Source organism: Hippocampus guttulatus, chromosome 11 (assembly GCF_054856545.1).
Source record: "Hippocampus guttulatus isolate MCC_2025c chromosome 11, RoL_Hgut_1.0, whole genome shotgun sequence".
Taxonomy (NCBI): domain Eukaryota; kingdom Metazoa; phylum Chordata; class Actinopteri; order Syngnathiformes; family Syngnathidae; genus Hippocampus; species Hippocampus guttulatus.
In genome coordinates, this window is record NC_141271.1 from 6,241,375 (window position 1) to 6,257,674 (window position 16,300).

General features: G+C 43.3%; 1 protein-coding gene across 2 annotated transcripts in view; it reads right to left on the bottom strand.

The window, feature by feature from the left end:
- The window catches only part of dgkg (diacylglycerol kinase, gamma), a 103,051-nt gene that overhangs the window by 28,080 nt on the left and 58,671 nt on the right, over window positions 1–16,300 (bottom strand). For both annotated transcript variants that reach the window (XM_086123878.1, XM_086123877.1), the window contains 3 exons: window positions 16,077–16,141; window positions 2,812–2,902; window positions 2,020–2,221 (listed from right to left, as the gene is read on the bottom strand). In XM_086123878.1, coding sequence (XP_085980004.1) covers window positions 2,020–2,221; window positions 2,812–2,902; window positions 16,077–16,141 — 358 coding nt within the window. The remainder of the gene's footprint in view (window positions 1–2,019; window positions 2,222–2,811; window positions 2,903–16,076; window positions 16,142–16,300) is intronic.

Here is a 16,300-nt window from a genome sequence, read left to right on the forward strand (position 1 = left end):
AGGATACTTGAAGGACCGAGTGGGAGAATCAGGTCAGCGCTTAAACAGAGGCCAGGAAAGGCTGCAAAGGCTCTCACAGCTACTCACAACATGACGTTTTGTGTGTCTGTGTGTGTGTGTGTGTGTGTGTTTGTGCGTGCATGTGTGTATACACTTCAGTGTAAGTGTACACTCCTGTACACTGGCCTAGTTTCTCTCTCAGGCCAAATTTCATTGGGCATTTTCATAGCATTTAGAAAGGGGCATTTGTGCCGTTGTGGGAGTGAACCCATCCGACTTGCTTCCTGGCCAATGGAAGCGGCTCCTTTCATTCCCTTTAAATTCAGTCCAGTAGAGGCACCCGCTCTACATGACGGAAGGATAAACTTACCCAGTCCATTATATAGAGCTTTCACAACCGCTGCAGTTGTAACAAGGCGCTTTACAGAACATTTGAAATACTATTTCCAAGAAATCTGAATATTGAGCCTTGCGGAAGGCGCATTGGATTATAAAGCGCACATTGTCGGCTTTTAAGGAAATGGAATGCTTTTTGGTGCGCCTTATAGTGCGGAAAACACGGTAGCCTCAAATTAAACCTGAACGTCTTGTTTGTTTTATTTCAAATCCATTGTGGTGGCATTAAGAGTCAAAAAGATAACAATTGAGTGTCCATGTGCCACGGATGAAGAGGTGAAGAAGATCTTTTTCAAATGAGCTGAGCTCATTTACGTATGATTATCATCAGGTTGGTCGTTACAATGTGCATAATACTCCCTCCTCTGTCCTTGTTGCAACTGAATCATGACACATCTTAATCTAAGACAAATTTAAGTTGAGCATTTTATTGAGTGTCATGATTCGATCATTGGCATCCATACAAAGTAGTTGAACATAAAGCTGATATATTTGGAGGGAGGCCATGACTTTCACCGGTTGATTATACCTAATGGCATCCAACTGATGAGCATTTATTTGCTATGCCTGCCGCTATATGACGCTGGCATAGATAGAAAATAAAATAATAGTAATGAATAAAATAGTTATACAATAACAAAAATAAAAAATAAATACGGCGGCCCTGTGGTTCAGTGGTTAGCGCATCGACCTCACAGTGCAAAGGTACAGGGTTCGATTCAGACTCCAGCCTCCCTGTGTGGAGTTTGCATGTTCTCCTTGGGCCTGCGTGGGTTTTCTCCAGGTACTTCGGTTTCCTCCCACATTCCAAAAACATGCATGCCAAGTTAATGGAACACACTAAATTGTCTGTAGGTGTGAGTGTGAGCGTGGATGGTTGTTTGTCTGTGTGTGCCCTGCGATTGGCTGGCAATCGGTTCAGGGTGTACCCCACCTACTGCCCGAAGACAGCTGAGATAGGCTGCAGCATCCGCGACCCTTGTGAGGATAGAGCGGATTGGAAAATGAATGAAAAAATAAATAAGAATAGTATGAACACGTACTTTCACTTTTTACCAAACTATACACATACTTGATTAAAGAGTCAATGCGTGCTTTGTTTTTATATGTAGAAAATAGATTACTACATGCTTCAGATTCAAACTGTATCCATCATAAAACCATGTGATTACGAATTATACCATCTGATGTGCATTGCACTCCAGAGGTCGCACCGTTAATTTTTTTTCCACCCTCGTTTTGTTCATGAACTTTTGAAAGAACTGATTTGAATGTTTCATAATTTTGTGGAACGTGGTGCAACAAAAGCGCCTCTTGCATAAAAAAGACTCATTGGGCCAGGGGAGCAATACATTGTGTTTCCATGTCATACTTTTCACAATAACAGTTGACTTTACTGTACAAATACAGGCGTGCTATGCTAATGGGGCTGAATAAGTGTTCAGTGCTTGAGGCTAATGGCTGCACACAAACAAAAAACGGATTAAAATGAGTCATTGAGGCGTTCTCGTGATGTTCTTTTGAGTGTACCCTCGCTGTCTCCATGGCAACGTGGCAGGGAAAGAGACCGAACGCCGTTGCTGTCCTTCGCTCAGGACAGTAAACTCACCGACTTGCACTCACCTTGCATGCAAAACTTGAGCCCTTTGGGGTCGGTGACGGTATTGCTTGGGATCCTTTCAGGAACCTTCTTGCTCATACGGTTGTAATTCCGCCGCCTCTTGGTCTCACCCCAGAGGTTGGAGCCGCCGTGCATGCTGGGAATGTTGAGCACGGCGATGCCCTCCAAGGAGGTGTTGCTCAGGTCCAATATGATGCCGTCGCACTGCAGCACAGAAAGTTAGCAGAAGTATGACTGAGCAGTCATTTTTAGACAGCATCCATAAAAATAAAGCCTACTACCATGCAAAATGTAGCAGAGGCTTTTTTTCCCTTCATATTACACTCTTTGCGATTTGAAATGCGCATTCTGCTACATTGCAATGTCGATTTGCATTCGATTCATGCTTCAGCCCTACTTACGAGTGGCCCAGAACATTTTTCTTCTCACAATTGAAAACAAAAATTTGGCCCTTATACTGTATTCGATACCCTTAGTAGCCATGTTTTTTGTTTTTTTTTTGTAATCCACCACAATTATCAAACAACAAGCCTTAATGTTGATACACTTTGTATTCACGAAAAACAAAAACCCACCGTTAGTCATTTAATCCACAACCGCAATAATCAATATGATGCTTAATTAATACCTTTCCAATGGCAATATTATCTTTGCAAAGATAGAGTGTTTTTCCACCTCCTATATCGAATCCCATAGTTGTATTTGCTTAAGAGTTCGAGGTTTAGAAGGCTTTCAAAATGGAAGACCTTCTTTTATTCCCATACGCTCAGCACTCTTTCGCAGCGTTGACTCACCTCAACCTCAATGCACTCGTTGAGCTTCTTGCAGGTCGCTGCAATGGTCTCGGTGGTGCCAAACTCAAAGTACCATAGCTTGTTCTTCATTCTGACCAGCAAAACAAAAAACGTGATCGATCAAGGACACATGAAGGAACAATTGGAATCCTGACATCACGTATTTTTGTTGTTGTTGACATAGTGAAGCTGTCCGCTGCCGTGAGTCATGTCAACAGACTTTCATTACAGCTCGGGGTAATGTGACCCGGCAGGCCAAAATGGCCCAAAAGCAACTTAAAGCTACACGAATCCAACTACACTGTTCATTTTTCATCCAAACTGTGCGCATACGATGTCCTCAGTGAGTTCACGGGGATACTGTGCATACAACTTTGCCAAAGGTGGGGTGTGGGCTGACACACTGCCGGTGGACACCGTAAATCGGGGCAAATACCAACCTGTCAGTCAAAGCAACCAAGAGGCCAGTCAAAAGCGCCTAGCGGACAGACATGCCGTGATGGATGCGGTCATTTTTGTCTTCATTCTCTGATGAATTGGAACAGTTTTGGGAACAAAACGTGAACACTCTTGCCTAATGTTGAGAACAAAGAGCTTGCTGCTCTTCCAAAAAAGACAATTTGATCCAAACTTTGACACACTGGGTGCGAAACGATTCACGGGTGATTCATTTTAAAGTGTATAGCTGGATTCACTGGGATTATTAGTCGAGTCACTGTGGTTTGCCTCAGTTCGAGAGGGTATGATGCAATGAGTTTCTTGTCATTTTAAAATATGAATCATCTTGTCAGTACTGTAACTTTGGTGGTTTAAAATATGAATCAACTTGTCAGTACTGTAACTGTGGCCTTTAACCACCACAGCAGCAAATTCTGCTTGGTGGTTGCAAATCAGAACTGACCTCTTTGTCCCCATTGCGGTAGTTCCCTGTCTTCTTCCGATATGATTGTGTGTGTGCGGCATTGTGTTTGAAGGGCTTCAAACAGACGTCAAGGCATATTCCCCAAGGCAAGCTTTCATTCACAACCACAGGCAACAGCAACCTTCCTTGGCATCACTTGCATAAACATACTGTAGCTGGTAAAGTCAGGCCTTCAAAAATAGCAACCCCCAAAAATGTCAAGAAAATTCTGCTCATACCTGGCTTTTTCCTCTTTTACTGGTTCTCCATCAGTTATAAAAGCTGCACATTCAGAAAAAGAAGACAATTTGTATGTGTATTGTATGTGGTATGGATCGCCCAATGCATGGTGCAGCACAGAGGGACTGTCCTCCGAGGCAAGTTTCTCCTACGGGAGACCAAATAAAAGTAAAAAAAAATAATAATCCAAAAAAACAAAAAAATTCTCATCAATTACCAGTAAATTGATGGAATATTTTTTTTTCGTCAGTGCGCTTTTCTGTTGTGGTAAACAGCTTCTCCTCAAGCTAAAAAACAACTATGAGTGACTCATTGTCATGAAGCGCTAAATGTAAGCATGGAGCAGTAAAGTCGACTATTGGACTTAGCTATACAACCTAAAATGCAGTGTGGTACAACCTAAGGTACCAATGCTCAGGGAGAAACCACGAGTTATGTGAACCAACGTAACGTTGACCAGGAGAAGCCAACTTTGTGAAGGCTACCCGACTTATGGTTAGGGGCAAGCAACAGTGTCATTGATTTGTGATTTCCAGTACTACGCTACCAATGGCCAAATAGTAGCCAAGAGCTTTGTGAACTACTCTGCTAAAAATGACATAGAATGAACCCACAGCTGTGTGAACCACTACACCACCAATAGCCAGAAATAATTTCTTTATTGGTTTGTTTTGGAGCGATACTAAAACAAGAACCCATTATAATTCGACAAATCATTGATATTAAAAGATGGAGCTGAACAGGAACAACCATCCATCCATTTTCTGATCCGCTTTATCAGCACAAGGGTCGCAAGGGGGTAGCTGGAGCCTATCCCAGCTGTCTCCAGGCAGTAGGCGGGGGACACCCTGAACCTGTTGCCAGCCAATCGCAGGTCACACAGAGACGAAAAACCATCCACGCTCACACTCACACCTAGGGACAATTTTGAGTGTTCAATCAGCGTGCCATGCATGTTTTTGGAATGTGGGAGCAAACCAGAATACCCGGAGAAAACCCACACAGGCCCGGGGAGAACATGCAAACTCCACACAGGGAGGCCGCAGCTGGAATTGAACCTCTGCACTGTGAGGTCGACGCGCTAACCACTCGACCACCGGGCCGCCTGAACAGGAACATAAACAAGTAAAAGAGAGATCATTTAGGCGGACAATATTTTGACGCCAAGTTGGAAACCTCAAAGATTTTGTTTTTACTCTTGGAGTTTTACACGTTGGTATGATTGACTGGCATCTATGTTGTGTCCTCCCACCCACAGCCAGGTGCGATCGGTACCTAGAGTCCTCCCTGGACAAGTAGTATTGAAAATGGATAGATGATAGGTTCATCCTCACACCTTTATAGGGACGGTAGTTCACCCAAGAATCCAATAATTGAGTGTATGGTTGAGAAGATTGTACCTTTTGGGACACAAATCTCCTCCTTTCAAGCTACCTCTATCATCTTGTCTTCTACCCTATACCACTGATTGAGATTTCTGGCTGATACAGGTCTGACCATAGCTGCATTTCCACCAAACAACTTCCTGGACCGCTCAAAAAGTACAACCCAACTAATATGGTCTTCTTTTGGCCACCGGACTAGTCGCCATGATCCAAACCTGCAATGGTTCTACAAATGTTCTTCGGGGTAAAGTTCCTGTGTCGGAAACGTGGTATATTTCATAAGTGTTTATCATGTGTCTTTGAGTTTCAGAATGTTGGTGTATCTACGTCATTCTGATGATTATGATTTTCCCCGCCTGAGTCTGAAACATCTCACCCTCCATTGGTCGCCAAGTGACATACTGTGCATCTCACCATATATAACACTAATTAGCGCAAAGGCACGCATGACATCATACAGTATCACTGTATTGATGCAACAGCTCAGTGTGAGAAGGGCATGTCAGAGCCTGCCACCATGTTCATCACAGAACTTTATCATTCCAAAAATGACGGTATATTCCTTAGCCCTATTTTATTTTCAATTCCAGCCAATTTGGAGTTTAGTCTGATGTTCTTCTACTGTCTAAAACCACACTGATACCAAATGGTACAATTCAATTGATCTTGCTTCCACACCGTTTGGAATGGCAAATCTTGATTTGGCCTGCATTTTCAGTGTGGGGTGTGCATGTTGTCAGCTACGTAACTAGCGTGAGATAATCTGACGACATCGTGTAAATGAATTCAACAGAGGAAGTTGACAATGTAAATGACAACGGAGGTCTTCTTGAAACAAGCTTTTTGTTTTCTTTTGTTTTTGTTTTTTTTAAATCTAGACCATCCTGTCTACCACAACACAACATGACAAAACAGTGACTCAAAAATATATCCTACTGCACTGTTCTACGCATTCAGATGATTCAACAACATCTGCTGTGACATATTCTACAGTCAGACCAAACACAAGTTGAGCATTTCTCGCAGGACGATTACATATAAAGTTAATTCAGTTCGTGCAGGTATTTGTGAATCAGTGCCAGGCGGCATTGATAAGGTGACGAGAATCAGAGCAACCACCCACAAAGTCAAACTCTCGCCCTTTCACTCACATTTGAAAATAAACGAGTGTAATAATTATATCGATCCGTGGGCGCAACACAGCCAACAACACAGCCACATTCCAATACTGGCAGGAGCCAAGCCAAAGAGGAGGAGACTTGGGCAGCAAGGAAAATAGGCAACAAGGAAGTTGACGTACCTGGTGAGTATATTTAATTACCTGTTTCCAGCTGTTGAAATGTGAACCAAGACAGCATTTAAAATTAGCAGTTACAGCACAACCAGCTGCCAATCGATTGACTACCAATATTCTTTTTTGTTGTTGTTGTTGTTTCTTTTTGTTTTTATGAAAAGGAAAAGGAGGACACTGCATCTTCTCCATGTGGTAGCCCCCCCCCCCCCCCCCCCCCCCACTGTAGTTCCTCCACGAAAAAAGGCACACGAGACATGCAGGTCAAAGTGATGTTTTGCATTCAGTCCGAACGTAGCAATATACTAATATACTATACTTGTCATTTAGCTGTCAGCACAACAGGCTTTCAACAGAATGGCCACCCAAGCCATGAAAATTTCAGGTCGACTTCATCTTTCCCCCCACAACAGGCAGGAAATTCCCAGCCTTAATCAGCAATGTGAAAGGAGCTAAAAGAGCCTCACCTCCCCCAGGAAGCTTAGTCAAAAGGAGTGATTGGGAGCTAACGTGACAACACAATTAGGAACAGTTGCATTGCTCCATGAGGAAAAGTGTCCTAGCTCATTAAACAATGTCCACTGGAGACGGCCTGAAAAGATGTAATTAACTCTCATTCCACAAGCCACTCATTTCTTCATCTCATCACCATTTATCCTCTAGTAGTCTGTGCCAGGTGTTGCTTGCTCCCAGTAACAGCAGTTACTGTAGATGTTTGACTCCCTAACAAAGATTGGGACAGATAACACAAGTAAAGGAAACGGATCTCTTTACATCTACAACCTAAGGAGTTACCTGACCTCAGTGCAGGGACATAATGGTTGGAAGCATGTTGTTGTGAAAACACAAATCAGGGGCTGGAGCAGAGCTATGCCCCCCCACCCCATGACTCCCCTTCTCTCCTGATAAACCTCTCCTTTAATCCTCGACATGAGCAGTGACCCCTTGACCACTCTAATTCTCCCCCTCCTCCATCTACTCAGCACTGAAAATAGTATTAACTGATTGGTTGATATATATATATATATATATATATTTATATATATATATATTTATATATATATATATGTGTGTGTGTGTGTGTGTGTGTGTGTGTGTATGCTATCGTCTTTGCGGCTCTCAGTGTTGTCTTTTCTGTGGAAACCGGGTCGAAATGGCTCTGAGCGTAAAATGTTGCCAACAACAGGTATAGACTGACAGCAAGTGTCTTCTGTTATTACTTATTACAAAAAAAACCCCCTCCTGAGCTACTTCATGCAGTAACAACATTTTGGGACGAAGGTAAAGAAGGTGGTGACGTCTGACCCCTGCTAATCAGCTAATGACTTAATTTTCTTGACAGCACACACGAAACAGACTTAATGATGATCAAGCGGTCAACGGTCAACTAACTTGCAGGTCAGTGTTTTTGGCCATTTGTGGAAGTGAGGTCACTTGTCAAGTCGGACAAAAAATAACAATGAATCAATTTAATAAGACTACACAAAAACAAACATCAGCTTTGAGAGTGAGGGCAAAGTAGGGTCCACCGACCGGCTAAGCTAACACTAGCATGTGTGATAATGGTCATTTCTAGCATGTGTTCTCAAATGTTACAATGACAAGTCTGCTACAATATGAGTGCCATTAAACACTCCGATCGCTACAGTTCTCAATGCATCATTTTTTTAGATACATGGTTAGAAATTACAAACAAATGCAAACACACTTTAGGTTTGCTCATTTCGGTGTCCTAAACGCTGCAGTCGTGACAGGGGGTGTTTTGTGTCAGTGATGGGAGAGTTTTGTGCTTTGCTCTGTGGCATTATGATAGTGCTTATCGTAATTTTTTGGTAATAATATACACTTGTGTATGAAAATCATCCTTCAAAAGTAGATTTTTCTTTGTACTATTATACGCTCCATTGATTTACTGGAATCCACATTCAAAATTTGAAGTATGATCTGCAAAGTAAATTAATAGATTTTGGATTTCTTGTGTGCACACATTTTTGTGTGTGTGTGAAGTGAAGTTCTCTAACCATGCTAACAGTTTCTGCTGTCAAAACTCTAGCCTCTGTCAGAGCAGCCATTATTTCCTTGTGTGGCACTTGAAGCCGTCTTGTGTCATCACATGTCATCTCACAAACCGAAGAATGTCAGAATGTCCCAGATATGCACCAGTGTTTACCCAGTGGCAAGAGTGTTATGAAATGGTGATGAGGCAAAAAAGCCTTGCGTTGGGAAATATTATTTGCCATCTGGCTTACCCACTTTTCAACAAAACCACTACGACATTTTTATTTTTATTTTTGGACGTGTCTTTGTTCCTTGACCCGTTTCAGGATAAACGCACTAGCAAGGCCGTAAGGCTTTTCGGTGAGCAGGTAAAATGATGTTATTAGTCTACATTTGTAATACTGTATTAGAAATTCCAAATCATATTGGAATGAAATGACACCTTTTTTACAACCCCAAATTATGTGAACGGATATACGTGTATGATAGCAGATATTTATGATTGGTTTTAATTGTTTACAACTGGATTTTAGCCATCAGCTCTTCGTTCCCAGAGCCTCATCATTATGGACTGAGCAGGGACCGCTTCCATTCATGTCATGCTGACGTCATTCCCTTCATGTGAATGCTTAATTTGTCAACCTTGTTAGCTTGTGTGAAAAGTCCCCGGCACCTGGGCTTACACCACATACACAGCCTCTGTTCTAACAGGCCCTGGATGGCAAGGTGATGCTGAAGGTTAGGAGCGGTTAGTGTGTGTGTGTGTGTGTGTGTGTGTGTGTGTGTGTGTGTGTGTGTGTGTGTGTGTGTGTGTGTGTGTGTGAGACATCCATGAAAAGACAGAAGTGGGAATGTGTGTGAGTGGGAAAGAGGACAAAAACAGCAGCCAGCTAATAGCACTGTGGGCCTTCTGGCTGGGTCAAAGGCGATCGATCTTCTTGTCACCCACGGAGACAAAAAAAAAGCATATTTTCTAGTCAAACAGCTACGAACGAAAGGGATGCAAAGTGCCAAGTCATCTCCACAATGGAACAGTTGCCGCTGTCAATCAGCTGTCTGTAGCTCTGCGGAGGATCATTCACAGATGAACAATAGCCTTCAGTGTTGGCTTACTGTAAATAGTGTTGATTAGCGTGTCGGTAAAGTGTCACTTTAGTGCTCTCGCTGGGGGCTCAATGTGACGGTGGCCATAAGGATCTCATTTGTCACTCAAATAGTTTATTAACATTATACTGCAAGACTGTCATTTGTCATTGTTTTTCTAGGGTATGGGAAAACTTTTCTACTGGGATTTTGAAAGATTTGCATTAAGTTGTTGCAAGTTATAAACAACTACAATATGCATGTCAAGCCAAAAGTCGCCAATCTCACTAGTAATGAAACACTACGATCAAGCAGACTGACTGCTTGTCCTTATCCAAAAGCAAATTTTGAAATATACTTTGACCGTGCATATAAGTGAATGCACTTTAGACTTCAATAAATGTTTTTGGCTCCCAGAAACGCAGGCTCAGAAAAAAGGCAATCACAAAAAGATTACAGAAAAGCGCATGGACAAAGTACAAACAAAAATCACTGATCACAAAGAGACGGGATAAAACAACGAAGAAACAAACAGCGCTTGCAAAAGTCAGGGTTCAAACAGAATATACAAACGAAATACCAAGAGTCCAATTACACGAAAATGATCAAGAGCAATAATAAAATAACGGAAATACTGACAAACAACTATGCATGGACAAAATCAGAGTGACTGAATAGTATCAAGGGTTCTAGAAAATAACACTTGAAGCACAACATTGAGCGAGGTCAATAAGCAGACAAAATCCGTGGCAACTTGGCAGTCATTAAATACTAAGACAGGCTTGATTGGAATTACGGAACAAATGCACCTGCTACTGGGAAACGTCCTTCACTCCAGCTGGAGCCCAAACACAAACAAGCACACAGAACATGATAGTTCCGGAACAGAATCGGACTCTCTAAACGTAGACTCAGATAAATATCTACAAAAATATTTATTTTTACAGAGGAGTAGCGCGAAGCCAAAGTACAAATAATGACACAGGCAGGCACACCAGGAGAGAAAAGAGAGAAACCAAAAGCACTAGCAAAAGGCCAGGAAAAAAGTACAAATGAAAATAACTTGTTAACAAAAGAACAAGATGATCCAATCGCATAAATATTCTAAACGGCCCTAATAGGAAACTAAAGAAAACTACTCACTGCAAAACAGAGATCAAAAGCAAAGAAGGAGAATACGAAGGAGAATACAGAGCAACATCAAACATGTCGAGAAAACCTCACATGAACAATGAGCAAGAAGAATTATCCAACAGTCACTTGTCACCTGGGCTGTCCTTAAACAGTCCATGATCCCAATAAGTAACAGGTGGGCAGCATGCGCCATCTCACCATCAATCTCGAATTGTCGGTGTGCCTGCGACTCCTGGTCAGCAGGGCCAGGATTTGTCGGAGTCAAGCGTTCACCCAGATTTGGGTGATTTGTGGAGGAAGTAGTGTCTGAATTATAGTTGCCAAAAGGATGTAGAAGGTCTAGATGGGCGTGAAGGACGTATAGGGCAGGAGGCGATACGATGACCTGGTGGCAATCAGGCCCCGGATTGGAATCAACTTCGTCTCTCCTCAAAGTCCAGATGACCTCCTCCCAGCTGCATGGGCTCCTCCTCAGGCACCTCAGGCAGAGGTACATGCACTGGTCGACGCTCGGGCATGGTGGCTTGTACTCCCTCCTGGGTTTCTGGTCCACGTAGCACAAGTGTCGTCATGGACAGCCAGTTCGTCTTTGAGGGAGGAACTCCATCCGCAGCGGAAAATGGTACGTAAAGCACAGTCCTCAAAAACACTTTCTGCCACTATTATACGAAAGTTATCAGCGAGCGACTGATTACCCTGAACACAATCCATTAAACGACATCCGGCCTCCTTCTTACAGACGGGTGGTGGAACACTCGACGGAATTCGGTAATGAAATCCGGGAAGGAGGACCCAAGTTTGGATTGTGCGTTGCTCACTGCCATAGCTCACAAACACATTGAGCCATCTCTGATTTGCTTGGCCAGTCAACAGACTCATAATGAAGGGAATACTAATACTATCAAGTGCAAATATAGATGGCTGCTGGAATTGATTGCAAGCACCCGGTTCGCCACTATAACGAGTCGGGCGAGGTAAGTTAAGCTCACGACTAGCGGGAGGAGTTGCAACAACAGGCGACAGGCAATACTTGGGAACCTAGTTGGTCAATACGAGACCCTAAAGCCTCGAATCGATGTGCAAGCTGGGCAACTGCACCGCGGAGGTCCGCGAGCGCAGAGCCCTGTTGTCCCACCAGTCGTCCTTGGCTGGCCAACGTGTGCAAAACTTTATCTGGGTCGACAGAGAGTCCCTTGTTGGATAATTCTGTAAGGGTCCCAAAAGGTTCCGGACTCTACAAACATACACTCAGATTTGATCCATTTCCAGTATACATGGCAATGATTTAATAAAATGGAACATTTTGCATCTTTGTTCCACTTACGATGATCCCCATTCACACGGAGAGACAAAAATGCCTGAAGACACATACCCCTTTTTAGAAAATATGCATATTTGCATTGCTTAGTCAGACACCATAAATGCACTTTATTTTAAAAAAAAATCCCCCTTTCCATCTCCTCAACATCATTGGATTGCAAAGCTAGAACCACACCATATTTATCCATTTCTAGTTTGAAACGCCGTCCTGGAAGCCTTTCCTTAATGTTTGAGAACAATTCTCCAACGGAGAACTGGGGGATCGTTTTTGTCGCCCACTTCCATCAGACATCGAAGTTGCAAATTCTGTACATGCAGAACATTAGATGGAAGACCTCTGCATCAATTATTCAAATTCAAAGAATAAACACGATGTCTCAATAACACTCTCATACTCGCATTTCCTAGTCGGAGTAGTTGGAGACGGCTGAATTCATGCTGTTATGCAAACAAGCCCGGTTCCCACTGGGATGGCGGAACAAGCTTTTATACTTAACTGCCTTGTCAGCAGGGAGGAGCCAATAGGCGAATGTTTGGAGGTCTGGAAAGAATTTGATGAGCCGACACTGGGACTTCAATCCTATGATTGTAATATTTAATATATTGGCTCTTAAAATTTTCTTCAGAACTACAATATAGAGTTTAGTGTATTTGTTCAAACCAAATCAACAGCCAAAAACAAAATCCACATAAAAAACAAAGGCCAAAATGTGCAGACTGAAGATGAAGCTTATTTTGTCTACACTTTAACATCAACTCCATTCATATATGATACTGTCAATCCATACATATCTATCTATCTATCTATCTATCTATCTATCTACATATAAAAAAAAATCCTCGTCTCACCCCTCGGGTGGTGTCCGTCCCTCATTCAGTTCGGGTCCTCTACCAGAGGCCAGGAAGCTTGAGGATTCTGCGCAGTATCCTTGCTGTTCCCAGCACTGCGCATTTCTGGACTGAGATGTCCGATGTTGTTCCCGGGATCTGTTGCAACCACTCATCTAGTTTGGGGGTCACTGCCCCGAGTGCTCCGACCACCACAGGCACGACTGTCACCTTTACCTTCCAGGCTCTCTCCAGCTCCTCTCTGAGCCCTTGGTATTTCTCGAGTTTCTCGTGTTCCTTCTTTCTGATGTTTCCATCACTTGGGACCGCTACATCCACTACAACGGCTTTCCTCTGCCCTTTATCTATTATCACGATATCTGGTTGGTTCGCCATTACCATCTTGTCAGTCTGGATCTGGAAGTCCCACAGGATCTTCGCTCTGTCATTCTCCACCACCTTCGGAGGTGTTTCCCATTTTGACCTTGGGGTTTCCAGTCCATACTCCTTCGGTTTTAAATGTAAAGAGATCACGCAGCCAGGATGAGTGCCTCTGTGCTGTCCTTCAGGCCAGCCCTCTCTAGCCACTGATAGGACTTCTTGAGATCAGCCACTTCAGTTATGGTCCGGTGGTACATCCCGTGTAGGGGCTTGTCCTCCCATGATAAGATAAGATAAGATAAGAAAACCTTTATTAGTCTCGCAATGGAGAAATTCCCGATACACAGCAGCAAGGTTATGAAAGGAAGAAGTAGAACAACAAAATATAGGAGCTGCTGGAAAGGCAGCCACTCTCGCGGCGCCATTTTGAAGTCAAAATAACAAAAATAACACAACACAACACATAGGACACAGACAGTCGTGCAATCTTCACCACTTTTCTGCATACACTTTGTTGTCTGAAGCAGTTATATATGAAAGAGGAGAGGATCAAAGTGTCCTTTCACCAGTGGATCAGAGACGTCATGCTGAAAATGTGCACACGTCTGCTACAAGCTAAGTTTTGAAAGCAAACACAAAGCTGATGTTGATGATGGTCCCTCTTCCAGCGCCTCATCCTCTGTTCCCCATTGTCTGAGACATTCTCTGAGTACGTCATCCGTTGGAGCCTTCTCCTTGATGTATTCATGGAGCTTGGATGTTTCATCCTGGACAGTGGCTCTCACACTCACTATTCCCCGGCCTCCTTCCTTTTGGCTTGCATACAGTCTCAGGGTGCTGGATTTGGGATGGAACCCTCCATGCATGGTTAGGAGCCTTCGGGTCTTAACGTCTGTGGTCTGAATCTCTTCCTTTGGCCACCTTATTATTCCTGCAGGGTATCTGATCACTGGCAGGGCATAGCTGTTTATTGCCCGGGTCTTATTCTTGCCGTTGAGCTCGCTTCTTAGGACTTGCCTCACTCGCTGGAGGTATTTGGCCGTAGCCGCTTTCCTTGTTGCCAGTTCGAGGTTGCCATTGGCTTGTGGTATACTGAGGTACTTGTAGCTGTCCTCAATGTCTGCTATTGTTCCTTCAGGGAGTGAGACCCCTTCAGTGCGGACTACCTTTCCTCTCTTAGTCACCATCCGACTACATTTCTCAAGCCCGAATGACATCCCGATGTCGGTGCTGTAGATCCTGGTTGTGTGGATCAGGGAGTCTATGTCCCTTTCGCTCTTAGCATACAGCTTTATGTCATCCATGTAGAGGAGGTGACTGAGCGTAGCTCCATTTCAGAGGCGGTATCCATAGCCTGTCTTGGTGATTACTTGGCTTAGGGGGTTCAGTCCTATGCAGAACAGCAGTGGGGAGAGTGCATCACCTTGGTATATACCACATTTGATGGACACTTGGGTAAGTGGCTTGCCATTGGCTTTTCCACATCCTCATCGAGTTCGCAATGAAGGCTCTTAGGGTCCTGTTCACCTTATACAACTCCAAGCATTCAGTGATCCATGTATGTGGCATCGAGTCATAGGCTTTCTTGTAATCAATCCAGGCTGTGCACAGGTTGGTATATACAGTATATATAATAAATTCACTGGCTGGTGCCTTGAGATCTGAGTGCCAGTCTTTCCAGCTCATGCTTGTAACTTTAAACTTTGTACCTCAGATCATTTCTTTCCCTATAAAATGAGTAGAAATGCCCTTTATCCGTTCCAGCTTTCACTATAAAACAACATGTATGTATTTTAATGTGGAAAAATAGCACTTTATAATATTGCACTTTATAAAAACATATAGTAATGACATAATTATATCGGATTAAAACAAATTCTTCAGTTTTTGTCACACCGAATCAACTGAATGGCCATTGCGCTGTTTCTTCAAGTGTGCTCGCCTTGGCCACTTGAGGGTAAATTTTTTTAAAATTTTGTTTAAAATGAATTCATAATGGCTTTGCATTGGGCAACAACAATTTCGTTCAATCTCTGTCAATCTCAGTAAAAAGCAATGAGTACTCTGTCACGGTTGATTTGTTTGGGACCAACAGGTGGCTCTGTCGGGCTCCTCCTACATCGGCACACCTGTTAGTCATCACGTCATGAGTAGGTTTCCTGTTAAAAGGACTCCCAGCCCGACCACTTGGTGTCGGGTCATTGTTGTTGCTGTCACTGCTTCTGTTGGTTTGCGTTTATCACGTCATATTGTTTTGCCTTTGCCAAGAGTTTTGTTGTTACTTTGAATTCTTGTTGTTCTCAGGACTTTGTTTGTTCTGGATTTAGTTTTCTCAGTGTTTTGTTTATACAGTTTGCCAAGTTCACCCTACTCCTCCCTCTTGACTGCTTTTTGGGGTTCTCCGTCACCATGTCTGTGACGTACTCTGTATCTCTACAGAAAATGTTCGATTGCATCTCATTTGATTGTGCACAGTGAGGTGTTTAGTGTGTCAAAAATCAATATACAGATCCAGCTGGGCAGGCAGACATTGATTTATGGTGATTGGCTCACATTTCTAGTTTAAAAGTGCAAGGTCAGCTGCTGCCTATGCAACGTAACGTAATCTACATGATAAAACACCACTGCTAACGACACCCCGAGCGAGAAAGCAGCCATCACAGCCGGTTCTACAACGTCATCTTTGAAATGTTCATCTGCTAACCTGCTGTTGAACTTCTCCGGGTGCTTCTCCCTCATCAGATGGAAGCGATGGGCGATGGAGGCGTCCTGTGAGGGAAAGAACATACAAAGCTTTACCATCAATGATGCCACAAGTCAGTAATGTTTAGTGATCCTCATTGTTGGATAAGGGTCGCTGATGGTGTCGTGGTACACTTGCCTGACTTGTGTGAGGGCAGCATGGGATAAATTCCCACTCAGTGACGG